This window comes from Fukomys damarensis, unplaced genomic scaffold (assembly GCF_012274545.1).
Source record: "Fukomys damarensis isolate Sample0158 unplaced genomic scaffold, DMR_v1.0_HiC HiC_scaffold_4, whole genome shotgun sequence".
Taxonomy (NCBI): Eukaryota; Metazoa; Chordata; class Mammalia; order Rodentia; family Bathyergidae; genus Fukomys; species Fukomys damarensis.
In genome coordinates, this window is record NW_022900916.1 from 28,908,197 (window position 1) to 28,933,359 (window position 25,163).

The 25,163-nt window shown below is 36.7% G+C and overlaps 1 protein-coding gene and 2 pseudogenes across 1 annotated transcript in view; 1 reads left to right on the plus strand and 2 right to left on the minus strand.

Annotated features, from left to right (window-relative positions):
* Positions 1 to 25,161, minus strand: part of Hibadh (3-hydroxyisobutyrate dehydrogenase) — a 111,450-nt gene extending 86,289 nt beyond the window's left edge. The window contains exons 1-2 of the mRNA XM_010628279.1: positions 25,071 to 25,161; positions 11,736 to 11,896 (exon numbers count right to left, since the gene is read on the minus strand). Of these exons, the coding sequence (XP_010626581.1) occupies positions 11,736 to 11,896; positions 25,071 to 25,161 (252 nt within the window). The remainder of the gene's footprint in view (positions 1 to 11,735; positions 11,897 to 25,070) is intronic.
* Positions 14,693 to 15,429, plus strand: LOC104865022 (annotated as a pseudogene).
* LOC117284217 lies at positions 19,250 to 19,435 on the minus strand (annotated as a pseudogene).
* Positions 25,162 to 25,163: the final 2 nt, after the last annotated feature.

A 25,163-nucleotide genomic window follows, 5' to 3' on the forward strand; every position in this document is an offset into this window, starting at 1 on the left:
TTGATTCAAATTCTCCCTTAATAGAAGGAATCCACCACCCTGTCACAAGTTTTCTCTAATGCCTTTTCTCTCTCAATAAAAACAGTCAAACAAACAAAAAAACAAGCAAAAAACTACCAAGCAGGTAACTAAAGACCTGTCTCCAGAAATATATATATTGCCATAACTCTACATATGTTACATATGTAGAAACTGGCATATCTTCTACTAGGAAATGTGAAGAAACAAGTAAGCATTTTAGAAATGGGAATATTTCCCCTTTTCATGTGGTGTGTGTTTACATAACATTTTCTTTTACTTTTATTCTAGTTTCTAGTGAAAGAATGGAAAGCCAAACATAGTGTGTAATCTAAATATTATGAGCTAAAAGTAATTACATTTCAATTTTCTGTAAGAGACTATCAGCTTTTAAATCAAATTTTGGAAAAAAGTGATTTTATAAATCATTCTTTAAATTTTCAGACAATCAAGTATCCTAGCACTTTTGTATTAACAGGGTAGGAAATAATATAAAACACCTGAGATTCTAAAACTAAACAAAATATATTTTTCCTCTTTTAATGCTTCAATCTATCACCAATGCAACATTTTAGAATCTACAATGAGCTGTTTAACCTGTATGTGATAAATAATGGGGATTTTCCATTAATAATTCTGAAAATTTAAAAATTTCTCATCAAAGTATTAAAAAAATTACATGAAAATCTTTCCTACACTCAAGTAATACTGAGCTTCAGAAAGAGGTAAATATTTCCTGAGAGTTCAATTTTACTCAAGCAAACTATGGCTCAGTAAAATGAAGCAATAAGAAAAATTATTTGAGTGCTAATTCTTCACTGTTGGACTATCTCAAGAATACAGGATACTTAGAGATTCCCATTTGTTCATTCCCACTTTAATGAAGTAAATACACTGCAAATATAATGGCATACTTTTTGATGATCTTTTTTACTGCAGCTCCATTTCTAGATCCTTCAGAGATATCAATAAGTCCTAAGGTCTAAGAGTCAATTTCAGGCTTCCTCTTAGCAACTAAGAATTCTCTTCCATTGAAAAAAAAAATTCAGTTCCACCTATGTAATTCCTTGAGAGGTCCCCTAAAGGGTACCAACAATTATCTCACAGATCTAAGGGTGCTTTACATCTCCAAGCTTCTCATACTCATGAACCAGCAGTACCAATTCATCCAACTGCCAAGTGCATGGGGTGGCCAATCAGCCTCCTACATCCTTAACATCTGCTTCTTGGGAAGCTTGGGTTGCCAGAGTACTGCTAACCCCTCAATTATACAAAAGCAGTCTCAAAGCTCACAGGAATGGAAAAAACACACAATGATAGTGATAGCTGGAATGTCACCACTATACTGGCCACAACTATTCTTTATCTAATGGCTATATACATTTGGTATATAAGAAGTCTCTAATTTATACTTCAAAGGCATATTTATTAGACAGACAAACATTCAAATAAACTTGCCATGACTTGACAACTCTGAAATAACTGACAAAACTTGGCCATAACTCAAAAGCTGAGAGGAAAACACCAACCTCATGGCCAATCTGACACTAACCACAAATTCTTTAGAAGCCAAACTAATTAGACATCCTTCAATTACATCTGCTAATTGAGTGAGAACCAAAGACAGCATGGATAAGAGAAAGGAACACTAATTTGAGGAAACCAAGATCCATGTTTAGTTACAGCTCAGCCAAGAAGTCATGTGATTTTGTGCAAATCACTTAACCTCTCTGGCTTTAGTTTTCCAGTGTATTAAAAATAGGGATTTGAGTTATTTTGGGGTTTCTATCTCCAAAGTAAAAAGGAAACTTAAGAGACATTTTTATATTTAGCAACCTTAAATTTGAGGAAGATGTAGTCCCTGTGAAAAAAGGCTGATAGGACTACATGCACCTACAGCGACTCAGTACAAATAGACAACATTTGCAGAACACACACTGTGCAGGTCTTCAACACTTCCACATCTGTGGACATTCACTGGCCTGACAGACTCTGAACCTTAGCTCTAATCTGACTGCCAAGGTGGTCCAAATAGATCCTAGAATTCCAACTGGCTCATTCTTATACTGTTGTGAATTAAGAGGACACTACTTTTGTTCTTTCTTTTTTTGGGGGGGGTACTGGAGGTCAAACTCAGGTCCTTGCACTTGCAAAGCAGGAGGCAGCACTGAGCTAAATCCCTGGCCCTTTTGTTATTTCTTAACTTTGATTATGGGAGATTGGTTGCCGTGTATATCACAATATCTATAATCTTTACGAATCCTTATAGCCAATTTCTCTGGATTTAACTTTGGTTCATCTGTATACTGACATATATCAATGGCAAGAATAGAGGATTGGACAGGTTAAAGGCAAAATCTGCTTTGCTGGAGGGGGAGAGGAGAGGAGGGCCAAAAGTAATCAAAGGATATGCACCTCCTTTCTACATATCCACCAGAATGAGGCAACTGTTGCCTTGTAACTTTATATACAGATAAAAGTACTGCCATCTCCTTCCAGACAAGGAATATAAGTTCAGCACTCTTTCCAAGTAAACTTGATAGGTAACAAAAATCTCAAAAAATACGAACATGACTTTGTTAAACTCACCACTCCTGTTTTTTAATCTTTCAAAGTAGAAAAGCACACTTACCTCAAAACTACACTACACTTAAAAAAATTTTTTTTAACTTAAAAAATGTTTGTGCCTGTATCTTGAAACATGTGGACAATAATGTTGGAGCATACTCAGCAAGATGCTTTTAAAGCCCTCATTTAATAAGCCTTGAGTGGATGCCAGATTAGATCCCAAGAGATTTATTCCATTTCCAAACATGTTCTGCCTTACAACCCAGGAACAACAAAATGGTTTCCAAGTTTTTAAAGAAAAGAGGACCTAATTAAGTCTAGTTCAACCAGAAAACTCACACAGAAATAATAAATACACCCCAGACTTTTGGCATAAACCATCATCATCTCAAAAAAAAAAAATTCTAGACAATGGAAATGAAGCCCAAGTTACATGCCCCTAACGCTAAACCTTATGTTACAGAAAAAGATAAGTAGCTTGCATAAATAAAAGTGGAGTGGAAAGAACAGTGCTGCAAAGATCCTAAAGCAGGAAAGCTGTCAAATCACCGCATCTGATTTTATCTTATCATTCTGTTATTTAAAATATGTCTATAATTATCTTCCAAAGTACTTTGGACTCAACAACTCAGTCAAGACCCTGGTGTGTGTATGTGTGGTGTTGAGGAAAAAAGAGCATGAAGAAATACAGGATAAATACAGCCATCGAATCCACAGCAACAGTCCTAGCAACTCCAGTAACAGCACTTTCTGTCAGGTTCTCCGGGACTTAGAGAAAGGAAGGCACTATTATTATCTCTACTTTATAAGGTAAGGAAATTGAAGCAGACACAATGCTAAGTAATCTGTTTGAAGTCACAGAGCTAGCTAGTGGTAGAGCTGAATTTCTGACCCAGGCTGTGTGGTTCCAGTTTACAGTTTTACTGCTGTTTTTTGTTCTTGGAAGCTGTTTTTGTTTTAATACTGGACACTGGAACCAGCACTTTCACACTAAACTACATCCCCAGCTCTTTATTTTTATTTTTTATTTTGAGACAGGGTCTCACTAATTTGCCTCATCCTTACAGAGTACCTCAGACTTACTCAATATAGATGTGCACAATCACATGCAGACTTTATGTTCTTTGGTTTCTTTTTATTTTGTTTTGGTACCAGGGACCGGGGATCAAACTTAGGACCTTGTACTCTCAAGGCAGGTGTGGTGCCACTGAGCTATTCCAGGCCCAGACTACATTCTTAAACCACTCTGTTCACCAGGTATTGATTCCTGATTTCTCTGATTATTGTCATTAGTTACATTCTTTAAAAAGATGCTAGGTGCTGGGGATTTAGCTCAGTGGTTCCACTGCATGCCACACAAGCGGAAGGACCCGAGTTCAATCCCTGGTACTAAATAAATAAATAAAAATAAAATAGATGCTAGGAGTTGGGACGATACACTGTAGGTAAAATCTAAATTTCCAACAAAAATAATAACATAATAAAGGAATAGTGAAATAGAAAAGTCCACTTTTTTTTGGAAATGAGTGAAAGTAACAAATTTAACTGATTCTAAACACCTTATTGGACTAAGTTAACATTTAAAGGCATAAATAAGTTGATTAAATAGTCATGTAAAACATTAAAACATTTGCTTCCTTAGTGATCCATGCAGTACCTTTTATGGACTCTTTAAAACGGACTGATTGCTCTCTGAACTAGATATGTCTACTTTGGTACTTTTTCCACCCTGCAGATCTTCAACAAAAAGACAGTCAATAGTAGGCAGCCTTTTGGCAATTTGGGGGGAAAAACATACTTGTTTTCTTTGACTTTCATCTCATTAACTTCACTTAATATAATAACATGGGTGGAGAAACTGGGGGAGAAGAACACCCATCTTTAAAAGTTATGAGGCTGGGCCAGGGATTTAGCTCAGTAATGCCACCCCCTGCCTCACAAGCACAAGGTTTCGAGTTCAATCCCTGGTACCACCCCCAAAAGTATGAGGCAATTCAAATATATCCTGAACTTTTTAACCTTCATTCCCTTCAGGCACTGTTGTGCACAATGGTAAAAGGTTTCAAGATTTTCATACATATTTTTACATTTCATCCCAATATGTGTCTTTGCTTACAGTAGTTGAAAACAACTACTCATTTTTTTTTCTTTTATTCAACACCTTTTAAAAGTAAATATAGCTATGAATATTGACATTTTAATACATCAGAACATATTCACCTAAATTAATATCATCTTTTAAAGTAGTGCTTTTGGGAAATCACTTTTGTTTAAATGATATTGTCACCATTCAAAACATTTTCTAAGCTGCCAACATACATCCTTTATGAACAAATGTTTTCATTTTATTATGACAGGATAATTTCCCACGGGCTCAAAACTTTTTTCATTGTTTATCCTTCTCACTTCATTCACTTACATTTCATTCTCCTAACTCTGCCCCTGATATAATCTATATGCAGAGGATCTCTCAGAGCAGTAATGGCAAAACTATGGCACTTTATGCAGGAGTGGACCCTTTGTACCATGAAAAACTCTAAAAGGTTCGCCACATTGTAAAGAACCAGAAATGTGAGAGACAGGACATAGGAAAAGAGAATTCTGTCTTCCAGGCATCCTGCCTCAATGTGAAACACACAAAACATTTCCCACATTGTGTTGAGGGCAGAAGTCAGAGATGCAAACGAGATACAAAGATATGTCTTCACTATTTTGTAACCTGGGAGGAGCAGCTATCCAGACTCTAATTCCTTACCTGCACTTAATATATTACAAGGAGAAAGGGAAGAAAAATCCAGTAAGTGAGTCTGTGTTCAAAACCCCTAATTTCTACCAAGAATCTTGGAAATTTTGTCTTCATGATGTTCATTTCACACTACATTTCTGTTTAAAGGCAAGCAAAGGTTATATACAATATTTCTGTACTTCTTTATCAGAAATAAAATGACTTAGCAGTTGTTTATTTTTTCTTCCTTGACAACTGCCTTGTCACTGTATTATAGCCAAAGTACAATTTTAGTAGACATTTCCTTGTAATATTAGTTGGTCTTGCCACCCGAGCACATCCAATACCTTGTCACATTCAATCAACCTGTTTTATTGTCCCTATAGAAGCAGATGGACAGCTAGACATGCAGCACATCCTCAAGATTTTGTTGACAGCCTCATTAGATCAGATACACAGGTAGGAGAGAAGTCATCAATTAAACACTCAGTCACTGGTTCCTCCTGTCTCATAAGAGATGTGGTGACTATTAGCAATTGCCTTCTCATGAACTCAAGTCATGTGGAAGAAGGAAGCAACATCAAGGGCAGTGTCATCTGCAACAATGCTGTGATTGAGAAGGGAGCAGACATTAAGGACTGTTTGACTGGAAGTGGCCAGAGGCTGAAAGCCAAAGCTCAATTTCAAGCAAGTCAGACTCCTTCCTGTTGGCATCCAAAACTACAGACATTGGCTGGCCCACCTGTTTGACTTTGTATTTATTTTCCAATAAAGAAGGACTTCAAAACAACAACAAAAAATTGATCTAAAGTAAAAATCTCTAGCATAGAGACCGACGCTCTACTTTCTGAAGAAACTGTTCCTTTGCCCTCATTCTTAACCTGAATAAATTCTATGTATCCTTCTGCTGTCTAAATGTCTGGGAAAAAGAAAACTATCTGCTCCCTCATCTAATATAATGCATATTAAAAAAAACTAATAGGACTACTTACTTTTTCTTTCAGTTTATCACAATCTGGAAGCACATTATCTGTGTTCTGATAATCTAATATTATTGGTCCCCAAAGGCAAGGACTGTGGCTTCTATTCTGGGCAATAGTTTCAGTGCCTGGCAGATAGAAATCTTCAAAAATATCTGTTAAGTTAGTGACTGAATGAATGTTCTGCACCTGTTTTACCAAGGGAGTCCATAGGAACCTTAAGAGGAAGTAATCACAGCAGTAAAAGGTATCTTTTCTTCCACAAAGAAGGGGAGATTCTGACACTGCCAATTGAATGGACAGCATTAGAAGAGGAATTAAAAGCTGTACACAGCTAAGAGGTATACAAAGGTTTCCAGAAACTAATACACAGCTACCACTGACACACAGTACTATGAACCAAACACTAATTTAAGTGTACCGAACTCTAATTTAAGATATATGTATATGTATGTGTGTATGTGTGTGTGTGTGTATCCATAATGTCTCTATAAACTATATGGTTATTATCCTTACTTCACATGAGAAAACTCAAGTTTATAGACAATAAAAAACTTTCCCAAGATTGCACAGATGCTAAGTAGTGCAGGTGGATTCCACACAAAGGCATTTTTTCAGATTTCCAATAGTTGCTGTGTTGTTTCCCCCAGCTGCCACAACAAATCACCGCAAGTGTGTTAGTTCAAGACAAAAGAAATATATTCTCAGAGACCTGGAGGCCAGAAGTCTAAAATCAAGGTTAGGCTCAGGGGAAGGTCCATAACAGCTTCTGCTGGCCCCTAGAGTTCCCTGGCTTCCTGCAGTAGCATAACCTTTATATAAACCTCTACTTTCACATGGCCTTCCACTGTGTCTTCTACTTTTCTGTCTCTTGGGAGGACATCTGTCATTGGATTTAAAGCCTCCTCGAAATCCAGGATGAGCTCATCTCAAGAACCTTACCTTACTTACATCTTCAAAGATCCTGTTTGCAAAAATGTCACATTTGCCAGTTCTGGGGGTAGGACACAGACAGCTGAGTGTGTGTGGTACTGGGGACTGAACTCAGGTGCTCACACATGCTAAGCATGTGTACTCCACCACTGAGCTACACTTCCAATTCTTTTTTTTTAATGGCTTTATTGAGATAAAATTCATATATCATACAAGTCCATTTAAACTATAATTTGATGACTTTTAGTATATTCACAGGTATGTACAACCATTATCATGGTCAATTTTAGAGCCTTTTCAAAGAAGCTCTATATCCATTAACCATCATACCTCTATGCTCACCTCCACCCCCTCCCCAGCAAAAGTAACAGTGCACTTTCTGTCTCTATAGATTTCCTTAGTCTAGTCTCTGGGCCAGTGGTAGCAAACCTGAAGAACATGTGCCACAGTGGGCTGGCTGTTTATTATCACTGAAAGCCTAAAAGGTTTGCTGTCACTGCTCTAGACTTTCAAGAGCAGAATGATACAGTAAATAGACTTTTGTGACTGATTTCTTTCACTGGGCACGTTTTCAAGGTTCATCTATATAGTAAGAAATAACAACACTTCATTCCTTTTTAATTATTGAATAATATTCCATTATATAGATATAACACATTTTGTTTATCCTTTCATTCACAGATCAGTGGGCCCTTGACTTATGAACACAATTTCTTCTCAAGGGCTGGTTGTAACTCAGTTGGGTCAATTAAAATCTGAGGCTCCTCTCCACAGCCTTAAAAGTCTCTTTCCTGTATACAGGCAGATCTCAGGGTTCTTAGACAGACATGGCCCAGGATTTCTCAATTGACCCCACACAGGAAAGGATATTGTAATGTTCCTTCTAGAACTCTATAAGGGTTAAATCTGCATCTGGAAGCACAAGCAGTCAGCATTCAGGTTGTAACTCAAGACTTTGTTCTTAAGTTAAAACTAAAATTCCAGTCATAACCCAAGTTGTTCATATGTCAGGCTCGTCATAACCTAAGTGTTCACTGTATTTGGGTTGTTTCCACTTGTAGGCTATTATAAGTCATACTGTTATGTAGAGGTAACCATGTGGACATGTTTTCACTTCTCTTGGGCATATACTTGGAAGTAGAATTACTAGGTCTTATCATTACCCTGTGGTCAATTATTTGAGGAACTCCTAAACTCTTTACTAAAGTGGCTATACCATTCACATTTTAAGGGCCCTAATTTCTCCATTTTTCATGAATACTTTCTGGTGTCTAATTTTTTTATTCTAGCCATCCTAGTCTGTGGCTGTCTCATAGTTTTGGCTGCATTTTTCTGTTGACTTGTGTTAAACATTTTTTCGTGTGTTTACTGGCCATTTGTACAACTTCCTTTAAGAAATGTCCATTCAGATCCTTTGCCTATATAATTACTTGTTTATGTTTTTGTTGTAAAACTTCTTGATATAGTTTAGATACATGTTCCTTATCAAGTATATTTGTAAATATTTTATCCCACTGTTTTCTTTTCAACTGGGGGGATACTAGGGATTAAACCAAGGGGTTTCACACTGAGATACACTCCTAGCCTTTTAAAATTTTCAGCCAAAGCCGTACTAATTTGCTAAATTTCCCAGGCTGGACTCAAAATTGCAATCCTCTTACCTCAGCCTCCCAGGGTACTGAGATTACGGGAATACACTACCATGTTGGCTTTACTTTCTCAACAATGTACAATTTTTTAACTCTGATGAAGGCCAATTCACTTATTTTTAATTTTGTTTTTCACATTCTTGCTGTCATATCTAAAGAATCCTTTGACAAATCCAAAGTCATAAAAATGTACTCTTGTGTTTTAAGAGTTTTATGTATCTTTATAGGGGCCACTATTCAACCACTGTATACCCTCTAAACAACCCTTTGCAATAAATTATTATTTTAATTCCACCAAACTCCATGGATATAGAACCACACATTAAAAAAGGGAACAGAAGAGAAATGATTACTTACTTGAGAGCACTGATCCAAAAGAGGATCTAGTGGGCCAGGGATTTAGCTCAGTGGTTCCACTGCCTGCCTTGCAAGCGCAAGGACCCGAGTTGAATCCCCAGTACAAAAAAAAAAGGATCTAGATACTTTATTTTACAATAACCTGGATGATGATGATGAGTGCTGCATTTCAGAATCATCAAGGAAGATGCTACACACCCTCCAAAATGTCTCACACACTAATTTTACTATTAGTGACTATGCATCATACAATTAAAAAGAGTCAAAGGTGTGAAGTCAATGGGAGACCTGTGTTTAGATTCTGGTTCTTGCTATTCACTTACTGTAATCCTTGAGGATATTATCCGACTTCTCCTATACATTAGTTTCCTCATAATACTTCTGTCACAAAAATAAAATGGAACAAGATATACAAAATTTTTACCAAAAGAAATAGTAGAATAAGCTTTAGTGGTACAGCGGTGAGCACAGCTGCCTTCCAAAAGACATAGTAGGTGCTCTCTAAATATTAGCATCTTTTCTTTCTCTTTTAAAATGTAAATAAGCTTTATTCTTTTGGGGAGAGGGGGTTGAAACCAGGGCCTGAGCAAGGATTAAGCCTCATTCTTAAGGTAGCTTTCCCTCACACCTACCTAAAATTAGTAAAAAGAATTTTGCTATGGAACGGAAGTAAGAGGTACTTCAGGCAGGGCATCAGACATCCTGGAAATCTGAGAAGAAGCAGAAGAGATTCACAAAGTAGTGATGATCATTTCAGTTGTTCCATACATAAGCTGTAAGTGCTACAGAAATTAAGGGAAATGTAATGTCATCAATAATAATTAAAAGTCCATAAACATCTGCTTTGCCAGTCCAGATAAAGTCTCCACTCAATTCCTATCTCTATCTTGGTTAAATTCAGTATTTGAAGACATTTCTTCAGTTTAGAGCCCAAATAGCCCTACTAACAAATACATAAACCACTGTAAAGTGACAATGCTAAACAGATACATTAGCTCAAAAAGTAATAATCCATCTCCTCATAACAACTATTAATTGATTTGTCTCAAACTGAATATCAACTTAAAATGCATACCATATCTGAAGATGACAAAAGATCACCTTTTCTAGATTCTCTAGCAAAACAACTCTTTCCGACAAGGCTAAGTGCATTAAGTTACCTTGGGTCAAATGTAAGCTCATGGCACTGGGAGTGTCTGTTTTCACAGACTGTATGGACGTGAGCAGCTTCAACACTACTCTAAATAGTTCCAAGATCACACTCACATTCTCAATCAATACTACTATCCTTTCCAACTGACACACAAACCGCAGAGGAGAAAAAGATATAGGATATCCAGTTTTGCAAATGACCTCTCAGTTACTTAAACCTGTTGTTTACCCAACCATTGCAATTTGTAGTAGTGCTGTATATATTTTAAAGTCTATTATACAGAAGCTGACTGCTTATTTTTCTCTCATTTTTTTCTATTATCTATTATTTCTCAGGAAGTTGTTAGTATTCACCAAGTTCCACTCAGTTAACACTCTAAAACTTGTACAAAATTTCCACATATCTAGAAAAAAACCCTAAATTTAAATATTAATACATGGTCTCTTATCATCTGAGTTACTAATAAAGTTTAACAAATCCAAACAACACAAGACTTAAGAGACATATGCTTAACTAGTATGTTGAACTATCATTCAGTACGAGTAACTACAGTCCCCAAATTCTTGAAACATAAATGTTAGCTTATGGCCAGGATGTAGCTCAGTAGCACCACACCTGCCTGGCAAGCATAAGGTCCTAAATTCAATCCCTATACCAGAAGAAAAAAAAATGGTAGCCTAAAAACAATACAGGAAAGATTTGTCATAATTCAGTTCTTTAGTACAGAATGTTTTTAGGCTGACTCCTAGCTTATGGCCAATAGCTAATATATATTCACAAAATTTTTTCATATAATATTTGCAGAAACATTCACATACATTCTCTCATTTGTGTCTCACAATCTAATGACATAGTTTCCATCATCTACATTTTATAGAAAAGGAAAACAGCTGAGGTGAAATTACTTGTCCCCAGTAAGATGGCAGGTAAGTAAGTATCTGATCAGGAGCTCAAGATAAGCTTTGTGTCACTAAGCATATTTCTAGTCTAAGACAACCATGCCTGCCTTCTGTTACTTGGGAGGCTAATTTTACCAAGCTAACTGCTTTAACAATATATTAATCAGTAAAGTTACTCTCTGAGTAAACTAACAAAACAAAGCAAAGACTTCTGACCAAGTCTGGGAAATGCTTGAAATGCTCTAGGTCATCGGGTGAAGAACTGATTCCCTAACCCAATTACCTAATGGAAGTATTCCTTTGTTGAATGAATGTTAAATAGGTAATGATATAAAGCTAAAAACGAACTAGGTTCACAACTCTATTGAATGAATATACTTCTAAGATTCTGTCACTTTTTAAATGAATTTTTAAATATCAAAATCTAAAGCAAATCTTAAGAAAAGGCCTTACCTGTTCGCCTGCCTCTTGAAACTCTTTGCATGCATCAGGAAACACATCATAAATAATGAGTGGATAGCCATGTTTCATGAGATTTTTTGCCATTGGATTCCCCATGTTGCCCAGTCCAATGAATCCAACTGGAGTCTTAGAAGCCATTGACCTAGAACACACTGATATCATTATATTACTTTCAATGAGGGCAAAATAACATTTTTATTGTAAACATTTTTACATAATAGTAAATCAACTGTCATTCAGATGTTTTCTATAAAAGAAAACATTTTAAAGCTAATTTTAAAATGATTCAATAACATTTATCAACAAAATACAACCAGACTAACTTATAATTACCGTTTAATAGAAAACATTAAAATTTTAGGCAATCTTTCTTTTTTTTCTAATGTCCCTCTTCTTTAACAGTAAACTCAATAATGTTATCATTTATAAAAACACATTTTATATGTTACCTATTAAGTGATGCATTTTTAGATTTCTTGTATCTATATTATCTCATTTATTATTGTGTCTAAAGGACTGTATCTTGGACTGGGCCCAAGAATTAGGAAGCTTTTCATCTTCTCACTCCCAGTTATAGAAACCATCCCCTCCAATAGTATAAAAACAGATAGTGGGCTGGGGCTGTAACTTAGCAGTAGAGCATGCACTTGGCAGGCACAGAGTCCTGGGTTCAAACCCCAGCACCACCACACCCTAAAAAACTTAATAATATGTTAACTCCTGAAGAATGTATTTAAACCAAAGTTACCATTTTATAAATGTAGTCCTAGGGGAAGGAGAGAATGCTTCCACAGCCTTTAACAACAAGGGTAATAGTATGTGGGCCTTGACCAAAAAACATTACACCTTCAGAAAAAAGTGTTTTTGGGGGGAGGGGAAGAAAGAAAAGAAAGAAAAGCTCTTAAAACAGTATATAGATTTGGTTTTATTTTTTTCTTCTTTTTAAAACCACAATGGATATATATTGAAGATATACTCCTAAGTGAAATAAATAAGTCACACGTGTAAATACCGAATAGTTTCCCTGGTGTAAATAATCTGCAATAATACATAAGATCCTAATAAGGTTACTGACATTTAGAAATGGGAAGAAAGGAGCTAAAGGTGTGGGGAAGGTGGGATGGGTAGGGGAAGGGTAATAAGGGAAAAGAAAAAAATGTGCGATAATGAAAAGATGAAAATAAAGTGTTTGCAGATGGGGAGGGGAGGAGGGGGTGAAGGGAGGGCAGGGGTAAGGGGAAAAAATGAGAATCAAGACTTGTCATGTAGAGGTACAAGATCCCAACAATGAATGTAACTGTACTATATCCCTAAAATGTACCAATAAACTCAATTAAAGCTGAAAAAAAAAAAAAAACACATTGGGGATACCTCATTTCAAAGTAATGTGCTAGAGAGTAAAGAACACCATAGAAATAGCATTAGATACAATCTCACAGATTTTAGAACTTGGCTCAACAAACGATACTCAACAAATATTCACTTGCCTGAAGCACTGATAAAGCTTAGAGCCAGACAGCAAAACATATCCCTTTCCTTGAAGGAAAGCTCATAATCTAGTAAAGGAAGGAGAAATACCTCCATTTGCCCTTTCACTTGCCAGCTTTATTTTTGCTTTTTCTTTCACAGAATCCAGTTTTAAAACTGTGTAGCACAACTTTTAATCACAGTCACCCTTTTAAGTTTCAGATAATCTCAAATGATTTATCCCTACTCTCCTGTGAACTTAATCTAAATATAATGAAATTTCCTAAAAGCAAATTATTTGCAGGTCCAATCTTAAGCAGCAGAAGTCTTATAGGATTAGAAGCATATTTACTTCCTTTTATTGTGATAAGTGACTCTACTGGTCCCATTAAATATGGTATCATCCTTGTTTGAAGACTTTTTATGATTTTCTGGCCCACAGGGGTTTAACAACAGAGGAAGACACCTAATTGAATTTTTATTTTGAAATTAAATAGAATGAGAATTGTATTTTATAGGAGATCTAAAGTTCATAAACAAGTAACAAAAATAGCCTGAGAGAAAATATAGCACGATTATGCCAAACTACTGTTAAGGTTGGAAAGGTGTAATTTAACAATCTAAAAACATTACAAATTTGGAAGGCTCTACTTTAAAAGCAGTTAATTTAACAGACAACTACTCTAGGTCAAGTACATAACAAATATGGCAAAGTAGAACCGCAGTTCCGTCACGCACTCAATAAATAAGCAGCTGTTCCTATGTGCCATGCCAGATGCTACAGCACACAAGAATGAGATCGTAGCTCTAGCCTTCAACAATCTTAAAATCCAAGAGGACATAAACCATATACTCAAATACTAACACGAGGCAGGTAAGGAGAAAAACAAATGATATAACAATGCAGACACAGAAGAATTTATGTTTGGGAGCTTGAATAAGGTAGCATTTGACCTGGGTGTACTCATTTGGGTAGGGGAACTAGGAAAACCAAGAATTATATGAATAATAGTAATAGTTAATGTTATTGTAGTTTAATCACATGCCAGACACTGTACTAAACACATTATAGGTAACACCATTATCATATATTACCTTAAACTTATCTTTCATTTGAGAACTCTGATGCTAAACAAGTTTAAGTAAAATGCTTCAGTTTTTACTAAGTAGTAAAACCAATATTTAAATCTATGTAATTTGATTCTAGATTCTCCACCTATAACCACATTTCTTCCCAGTGAAACAAAAGAGCAGCAGATTAAAAATGTAAGAAGTAATGTGACCATAACATGGAAGGCAAGGAAACAATTTGAACTACATTTTATCAGTAAGAAAGTTATTGAAGGGCTGAACAAAGAAAGGACATGATCAGACTTATGCTTTAGAAACAGAAATGAGTCAGCAGTGTACAACAGATGAGCTGTTAGAAGAGCCTGAATGAGGTCAAGATGAGGGAGTCTCACTGGCAGACATTCTTTCATATGGATGGTGGGGATGACCGTAACCTTATTAACAAAAAGAGGTTTGTTTCTGAGGCAGAATTAGATGAACAGTGCAAAAGGAAACAAGAAGAATGGGACAAAGTTTGAAAACCTGAAGATCCTCAAGAATGTCCAGAGGAGGTTCATGACCCTCGGTCACTCTAGGAAAGACTACAGGAACAGAAAGACAGGAAGCAGCAGGAGTATGAAGAGCAGTTCAAATTCAAAACTATTGTAAGAGGCTTAGATGAAGATGAGATCAACTTCCTTGATGAGGTTTTTTAGCAGCAGGAACAAATAGAAAAGCAACAAAGAGAAGAACTGAGAGAACTAAAGGAATACAACAAGGTTGGAATCTCTGCAGAAAAAAAGAAGACAGTAGAGAAGAAACTGCCTGTGAAACCATGAACAAGTTCTCCCAGGAAAGCTGTTGGCAGGAGCTGTGAAGCATAAGAGGTCAGAGAGTGGCAACAGTGGAAAAAGACCAAAACCAGACTCTTACCCAGATGACAAGAGTCAAGAGGCCCCATCCTGTGTATCTGTTGGAAGTACCTCCGTAAGTGGCCCATCTACTCACTGCCCCTCCGCCGCTGCATACATCTGCATCCTCCCAGACCTGGGTACCTACAGTGGGAGCAGCGACTGAATCCAGTTCATACAGTGAAGGCACCATCAGTGCACGGGAGAAGACTGTCTCCTCCATCTTCTGAACCAACACCTTCCTGCAGGTACCCTAGCTCCTATCCTTCCCATAGGGAGCTCCCCTAGAACGGTCAGACCATCCATTCTGCCTCCAGGAATTACCTCCCTCCAAAACTCCTTCGCTGGCCCCCTGTGCACACCATGACACTTTTAACCTCACCTAAAAATCTGCCAGATCACTTGTGGCCAGTTCTGTTTGGTTTGCTTTCTGCTGTAGTGCAGATGATTAAGCCAGTCCCACTGCCCCTTTCTCTCTGACACAGTAGGGTGGGTGTGGCCCACAGAAGCTCTGCCTGAGGGGAGTCAGCATGCCTAGCTAGCAGAGGTGCTGCTGGGTTGTGTTGCTTTCTTGTTTTCTCTTTTTCCTTTCCCAACAGCACCAGAAGCAAGGTGTTAAAGTTTATTGTAGACAAATGTGTTGTCCAATTCGACTACACTATGGAGCACATGGAGACAAAGCTGACTGGTGGGAACTGGAGCACCTCCCTGGAACTAAGCCCTCCATGATGTTGTGATGCCGTGTGCTAAGTAAAGATAATGAAGTCTATCTGCGGGGGATGTCGGTTGACACCAGTCTTCATTGTGAGGTTTGCTGGCCACTCCTCTCCTCTCCACCCAATCCCATTTGTATAGGAATGGGCTGATAACGAGCAAGCGTTTATCTTTTACTCAGATCTTTTCTCTGCTTGGCAAATTATTTTGGTTTTTGATTTTGAAATAAAAGATTGTTTAAAATTTTAAACCTAAAAAAAAAAGAAGAGCCTGAATTAGAGAAATCCTAAAATTAACAGAAAGGGAGAAATTTCTAGACACATGAATTACCAAAACTGAACCAAGAAGGCATATAAACTGAATAGACCTATAATTGGCAACAGAGAAGAGAGGAGAGGGGAGGGGCAGGGGAAGGGGAAGGAAGCGGGGAGGGGAGGGAGAGAGAAGCAAAACAAAGCTATAGACCAATCTCCCTAATGAACATAGATGCAAAAAATCCTCCCAACAAGATTCGGGCAAATAGCAACAAATCAGTAAAAAGATTATATACAGCATATCACAACCAAGCAGTCTTCATCCCAAGGATGCAAGGATGATTTAAAATATGTCAATCGATAAATGTATACAGGACATCACATGAACAGAAGGATAGCAATCACATGATCTGCCTTTGACAAAATCCAACATCCACAGATGAAAAAAATCTTGAATAAAGCAATCAGGCAAGAGAAAGAAATAAAAGGAATATGTACAGGAAATGAAGTCAAACTATCCTTATTAACAAATGACAAGATCCTTTACATGGAAGACCCAAAAAACTCCACCAATAAACTCCTAGAACTAATAAAAACAATTCAACAAAGTAGCAAGGTACAAAATAAATACACAAAAATCAGCAGTATTCCTGTATACTAAAAATTAACTGACTAAAAAAGAATTAGGAAAACAGTAGCTTCAAAAAAATTAAATACCTAGAAGTTAATCTAGCCAAGGTAGTAAAAGACCTCAATAATGAAGACTACAGTATAGAAAAGAAACTCTGAAGAGGACATTAGAAAATATAAAGACCTGTTTCTGGATAGGTAGAACCAATATTGTCAAACTGACCATATTACCAAAACTGATACATACATTTAATGTAATCCCAGTCAAAATACCAATAGCATTCTTCACAGAACGAGATAAAACAATCCTAACTAAAATTTACACAAAACCAGAAGAAGTCTGAATAGCAAAAGTAATTCTGGGCAACAAGAGCAAAGCAGAAGGCATCACAATCCTAGATTTCAAGTTATATTTCAAAGCTATGGTGATAAAGGCAGCATGGTATTGGCACAAAAACAGACATGTAGATCAATGGGACAGAACAGAGGTAGAAAAACCCCAGGCACATTCAGCTATCAGATCTTCAACAAAGGGGCCAAAAATATATGCTGGAGGAAAGACAGCCTCTTCAACAAATGGTGCTGAGAAAACTGGTTTTCACATGCAGAAGAATGATTTGAGACGTGCATTTCTCTTCCTATACTAAAATAAAATCAGCATGGATCCTAGAAACTAAGGCAGAAACACTTACTCTGTTGGAAGATAAATTAGATAAAACTCTTAAAAATAAAGGCATAGGTAAGGACTTTCTGAACAGAACTCCAAATGCACAAGAAATAACACCAAGGATCAACAAACGGAATTAGATTAAATTAAAAAGTTCCTGGGCCAGGGATTTAGCTCAGCAGTGCTGCTGCCTGCCTCACAAGTGCAATGTACTGAGTTAGATCCCCGTACAAAAACAAAACAAAACAAAACAAAAAAAACTTCTGCTCAGCAAACAACCAACAGAGCAAGGAGACAATGGGGCAAAAAAGAAAAGGACAATTTCAATGAACAGATACTTCTCAGAAGTACAAATGGCCAATAAATACATGAAAAAATGTTCAGCATCTTTGACCATTAGACAAATGCAAATTAAAAAAACACCGATATTCCATTTTACTTCTGAAAGAAGAGCTAGCATCATGAACTCAAAAAGCAAAAAACGCTGGTGAGGTTGTGGGGAAAAAGGAGCCCTTCTACATTCATTGTTGGAATGAATGCAAACTCCTACAACCACTTAGGAAATCAGTATGGAGAATCCTCAAAAAGGAGTTAACAAATATATCCATTATTTTAGCCTATAATCCAATCTTGTTACATTCTTTTATGTGCATCTTTCTATTATTTTTCCTACTTGTCTTTCTTCATAATTCCTACCTCTAACTGACTTTGCTTTGGACTGAATATGTTTGTTGACTACATCAAAGTGAGAGTTGAAATCATGACAATTGATAAAAATCACCAAGTCAGAATAAATGTTGAGGCCTGGGGATTTAGCTCAGTGGTGACATGCCTGACTTGCAAGTGCAAGATCCCGGGTTCAATCCCTGGTACCAAGAAAAGGAAAAAAAAAAAAAAAGAATAAAGGTTAAGCTCAAAGATTTAACTTCTCTGGAGCACAGAGGAATTAGTGTATTTCAAAGCCAAAGATGAAAACCCTGAAAGGCCATATATATATATATATTAGAAGATAAGCTGTGTATGGTGGTACACACCTGTAATGCCAGCTATATGGAAGGCTGAAAGAGGACCTGAAGTTGAAAGCTAGCCAGGATAACTTAGCAAAACTGTGTTTCAAACTAAATTAAAAAAAAAAAAATGTCCTGGGATATAGTTCAATGATAGAGCACTTGCCTCGCAAGTGAAAGGCTTGGGAGTTCAGTTCACAGTACTGTCAAAAAAAAAAAAAAAAAAAAAAAAAGAGAAATTAAAAACCATAGTAACAGGGCCCATGATTTAGCTCAGTGATGCCACCACCTGCCTCACAAGCACAAGGCCCTGACTTCTATCCCTGGTACAAAAAGAAAAAACAACAACAAAAAAATAGTAACTATCGCCTACATATTCCAAAACTGGAAATATGGAAGATATTTTTTTAAGTTCAACTCACATTTCTTGAGATAAATTTATAACATATAAAGTGAAAATCTGCAATATATGAATAAAAAATTTTAAGTAGGCAAAAATCTCAAAATGACATTTAACAGAAAATGATGCCTCAAAAACTTTGAAAATATATTCAAGTTGTTATAATTATATAAATGCAAAATAAAGCAATGTGCTGCCACTTTTCATCTATCATACAGACACTTTTTTTGAAGGGAACAAAAATTATGAGCAAGAAAGGACTGATAAAAACATGTATCTCTCATATCTAGTAAGATACATAAGCTCAATCTTGCTAATGGTTTGGAATAAAAATCTCACCCAGGGCCAGGCATTTAGCTCACTGGTTCCACCACCTGCCTCGAAAGCACAATGTCCCAAGTCTGATCTCTGGTTAAAAAAAAAAAAAGTCACCCAAAAGACTCACATTCAGATGTAGAGCTTTTGGAAGGTGATTAGAATATAGGGGTGTGACCTTGGGGGCTATATCTAGTCCTTGGCCCTTTTCTCAATTAGCAATAATCTCGCCTCAGATAAACTTCATTGGCTATGACACTACCACTGTGCAAAGCTTTGGCCCTTTTTCTCTGGCTCTTTTTCTCTCTGCTTCTTGGCTGTCATGAGGTGAGAAGCTTCCTTGCACCGTGCTTTTCTATCACATTTGTGTCTTGAAGCCAGCCAGTCACAGACTGAATACTCTGAAACTATGAGCCAAAGTATAACTTTTCTCTGGTAAGTTGTGTATGGTAGTTATTCTGCCCCAGGAACAGAAAAGCTGACTAATACAACTGTGGATAGCAATTTGAAAAAACTAACTACATTTGAATTTTAAAATAAAATTTAAATTTAAAACTTGACATTGGGCATGGTGGCACATGCCTATGATCCCAAAACTTGGGAAGCTGAAGCAGGAGGATTGCTATGAGTTTGAGACCAATCTGAGTTCAAGGCCAGCCTAAACTACAAAGTGAGAGACTGTCTCAAAAAATACAAATGAATACATAAATCTTAAATACTCCAACCCAGCAATTCCACATCTAGGTATTTTACTATTACATGATGGATCAGCAAAGTTTTCTCAAAGGATCAAACAGTAAATTATTTTCAGATTTACAAGTCATAGGGCCTCTATCACAACTATTCCACTCATCTGCCCTCATTTGAAAACAACCACGGACAACATCCAGTATTTTTAAATGGGTGTGGCTGTGTTCCTATATAAATGTATTTATAAAAACAGATGCCAACTATGGGCCCTTAAAAATGCAAAGATATACTTTACTACAATACTGTTTGTTATACAAGACAACAAATAAATATATACTAATATATATTAATTCATAATAAAATACACATAAATAGGGCACTCAATAATCCACATTGAATCAGAACAATGAAATAGTAGGAAAATATTTGAAAGAATGTGATATAACCATCTAAAAGCATAAAAAATCTCCAAGGTAAGTTACTAAAGGAAAAAAAGCAAGGTGCAGAACTTTACATATAATAAAGTGTATAAAAAGAAAAAATAATGTAGGTACACTTATTTTTCTAATTTTACATACAGATACGTAAGAAACAGTGCTTTTATCTGGAGAGTTGGAGTAATGGTCAGACTTATTTAAAATAATACTTTCTATTTTAACACCTTTTGAGTTTTTGTCATAAGCATGTAAATTTCATAACTAGCAATGAGTATTTAATAGCACACAAGGAGTATTTAATAAGTGTTATGTGACTAACTAGTAACCAGAGTTTTGGTCAAATAGGCACATGGCGATAAAAGCCAGTTTTGAAGCAATTACAGAGTAACAATGGTGTTACAGGAAAAGTAAACTGTGTTACAGCAACCATAAAGCATTACAGCTGACTCTCCCGTAGCCCTTCTCTCAGATTCTGGGTCAGTTTCCAAACTGACTAAACCAACTGATAATGCCATTTCTCCCCAACGTCTAGTTCAAGGGCTGCCAGTATTAAGGCAAAGATCTGAAGTGCTATAGAAAATCTCAAAATGTAATAGGGAATCAGTAAAAGATTAATGAAAGCATTATGTCCAAATTTCTGAAGCTGGAGATTTAGCTCAGTGGTTCCACCACCTGCCTTGCAAGCGTAAGGACCCAAGTTCTATCCCTGGTACCAAATATCTGAGATTCTCAGTATCATTACCTAAGTGGCATCTAGGGGGAAGGAACAGACCACAGATGGATATTACTCAAATTAGAGTAGAAGACTGAGAAAAGAAATTTTAGGACACTATCAAAGCAATCAAAGCAATACCTGATTATAAATAAGTTTGAGTCTGGATATAAACAAACCTAGAAGGCCAGGGATTAAGTTCAATGCCCAGTACAAAAAAAAAAAAAAAATTCAGATAAGGTCACATCTTAGATGTATGTCCTTGCAGTAACAAATTACTTACCTTCTCTAAATACTGTTTTATCATTAAGAGTATTGTATCTCATATTGAGGATATACTCTTAAGTGAAATAAATAAGTCACACATGTATAAATACTGAATAGTTTCTCTGCTGTGAAAAATTATAATGGTACATAAGATCCTAATGATATAATTCACAATGTGAAAGAGGAAGAAAAGAGATAAAGGTGTAGGGGAAATGGGAAGGATAGGGGAAAGATAATAAGGGAAAAGGAAAAAATGAGAAAATGAAAAAATGGAAATAAAGTATTTGTAAATAGGAAAGCGAGGAGGGGGTGAAGGGAGGGCAGGGGTAAGGGAAAAAAATGAGAACTGAGACCTGTCCTGTAAAGGTACAAGATCCCAATGATGAATGTAACTATACTGTATACCTAAAATGTACCAATAAACTCAATGAGGAAAAAAAAAGAGTACTGTATCTACTTCAGAAGGTTATTGTAAAGTTCACCCGAGATAAGTCATAAAAAGCATTAAATAATGTCTAGCACATGATAATCAATAAATATTAGCTATTTTTCAATTAGCAATCATTGCGCATCAGATAAACCTCATTGGCTACAATACTGTGCAAAGCTAATATTAGTTATTTTTGTTAGCAATGATTAAGAAGTAACACCATAGAACAAGTCCTATACCAAGTGCCCCTTTGTGGCCTAGTGAGTGAGAAGAAACAAAGAGCTATAAGGGTCTGGGAATGTATTTAGCTCAGTGGTGCCGTTGCCTGCCTCTTAAGTGCAAGGACCCCAGTTTGATCCCGGTATCAAAAGGAAAAAAAAAAGAAAGAAAGAAAGAAGAAGATATAGATACATTGAGACAATGCCCAGTATCTGGAGAAAGACAACCTGTAGCAAAGATGAAACGCCAGGAGTGCTTGGCAAACACAAAAGAATTTGCTCCCAGAGGGGCTGAAATTCAAAGGAGTAGAAAAGAATTATTATTACCTTAAAAACATTCAAACCTATGGCAAGGGATTTAGCTCAGTAGCACCATGCCTGCCTTGAAAGCACAAGGTCCTGAGTTCAATCTCCATTCCAAAAAAAAAAGTTCAAACCTAAAAAAAAATGCGTCTTCTCTTAAATCCTACCAGGAGTATGTGTAAACAGTGAAGTTAGGCCATAAATAAAATCAAGCTCGAAATAAATCAATCAACATAAAACAAAGGAGGTGTCTGTTGATTGGTAAAGAAACTAGCCAGAAAAGTTGGCAACATTTATTTTATAGTAAATGCAAATTCACACATTTATAGACTCTCAAATGCAATGTAAGGCAAGTTATACATACCTTGGTAATTTGAAATGCTACTAAAAACAAAATCAGTCTACTCTAAGGTTTAAAATGCAAAAGATGGCAATACATTATTCTACATTTCCAAAAGTGATTTTTCTTAATCAAGGTAACACATTAGGATTCTGAAAACTGGAAAGTATGAGAAAGTACTGAGTTACAGGAGGGGAAATCACCATACAAAAATCACTGTGAGGTTTTGCATGGTCCTTCTAATCTTTTGAATGCGTTTTTTTTTTTTTCATTAGACTTCCCCTATTTATCTTCCCCTATTCCCTTATTCAAGCAGGATACGTTTCAAGACCTCCAGTGGATGTCTGAAATCATGGATAGTGCAGTTCACTTTATTTGTTTTCTATACATACATACCTGTAATAAAGTTTAATTGTAAATTAGGCACAACAAGAGATTAACAATTAATAATAAAGTAGGGCAATTTTTTAAAAAGTTAAGCAAATGTGATCTCTCTCAAAATATCTTTTCATTTAATATTTTCAGACTGACTAATGCGGGTGATGCTGATAAGGACTAGTGTATACGCAATACTGTGTTGTTCTAGCATGTTATGTTTCAGCATATTCTATCATAATTATGTCCTGAAACATTAATACATGAAGAAACTTTGATAACATATGATAGAAATATTTTCTTTTCCTTAATGCTAAAAGTTATTGAACTAAGGGTGAAGACTTGCTCTAGGAAGACCTTTATAATTTGGGTGAAGTTACTTTAGTAATAAGTATCCTCCTTATACAATTTCACAAGTGTAAGATCAACTTTTACTCCCAGGACCACATGTAACTTGTCAGAATTTTATGTGCCACTCTGACTAAAGTAAATGGAAAAAATGCCATTGTGTATTTGATTTATGCTAGTTATACTGCTTTGAAAGTATATTTCATATTAACAAAAAAGACCAATAATAAAGAAAATTAGTATTGCCATTTTTATATATGATGCTGGTTAATTTTCCCATTCCCCTTTGGCTAGGTGGCCACTTTAAGATGATCTGAAACAAGATATTTTTCCACATACATGGTGAGTCACAAGAAGTATAGAGGATCTACATGCATAGATTTTTACTCTGTACAAAACATAATCTAAAACTAAATTACCCTTTAAAATACAAAATTTACTTTTATTAAATGGATGATGTGTATGCATAGTATATTTCTTATTTTTCTATTTCCTGTGTAATGCTTTAAGAATATTAAAATTAATATATGCTGTTCACTAGCAAACTGGATCTAATAAATATATACATCTTTGTTAATTACCATCCATATGGTATAAACATCTCAAACTCTGTTGTCTTTCAAGAAATAGAGACTGCCTTTCTCAAGTCAGAAAGGAAATCCCTAAGCTTTCCTGAAGGGCAAGGCTGGGAACTGTTCAGAACTCAATTCCCAACCTGGTATTTTCCCAAAAGCAATGCTTAGAAAAATTACTAAGGTTTCTCCCTATCCTCAGAGCTAGGCATAGAACCCAGGGCTGTGTACTTGCTAGGCAAGTGCTTGCTCTGTCACTTCGTTACACCCCGAGTGTTTTTTTATTGTTGTTGTTGTTAAGCCTAAATATGATCTTGCTAAACAATGCCTTGCTAAGAACTCAAAACTTTTACAGAAACACAAGGGTAGTGTCCCCATAAATCAGGCAATTTTTCAGTTAAAGGAGAACCTTGGTTTTCTAGAAAATGCAGGAAATTAGGAATAAATCAAGAACTACTTCTAGAGCCTGTTGGTATATCCTAATTCACTTATTCAAGGGGCCTCAGATTCCACATGTGAAAACTTAAAGACTAAATTAGTTCCCCTCCTTGATCTTCATAAAGCTCTAAACACTGCCTCTTCCTATAACCCTGTTAAGCTTCCATAACTCAAGAATGGGGGGCGGGCAGAATAGGTTCTGGACACGATTTTGAGAATTTTCAAAGCATTTTAGTTCAAAATTCGACAGAACTGCCACTTTCAGGTAGCAGTTACATAAGGGGGGATGGCAACCTGCCTTACTGATCAAGGGTGACAAACTTTGCGGGATAGCTAGGTTATGGCCAGCCCACCCAAAGGAGGGTTAATCACAAACTAGGCCAGGGTCCAGGATCTGGAAGGCCAGGGTCCCCCAGTAGGTGCAAGGTCGCCCTTGTTGCTGGGCCCTCCAGGTGTCCTCAGAGCCCTCACTTCAAAGTACGCTCTGCTCCGGTCCCAAATACTCCTCCCTTCACTCTAGAGCTCTTCTCCATCTCTAACTCCCCAAAAGGGCGCCGACTCTCGCACCTCTGGAGCGGGGATGAGGGAGTGCCAGGAAGAGACTGCCAGAGGTACAAAATGCGGCCACAGAAGATGCCAAAATCTTGTTTTTTAAAATTCTAATCCAGCTGCAGCACCTCCAGTGAAAAGACCTTCTTGGGCCATCTGTCCGGGAGCGAGAAGCAGGCAGCCGCAGTGGGTTGGGGGTGGGGATGAGGGAAACGAGGTGAGAGGTTCTTACCCGCTGCAAAGCTGGCAGCTGCGGGCCGCTGCCGGTGGCCCCAGCACCGGAGGCCGGAGGCGGCTGCACGGAGCCACAAGGAGGCTGCCATGC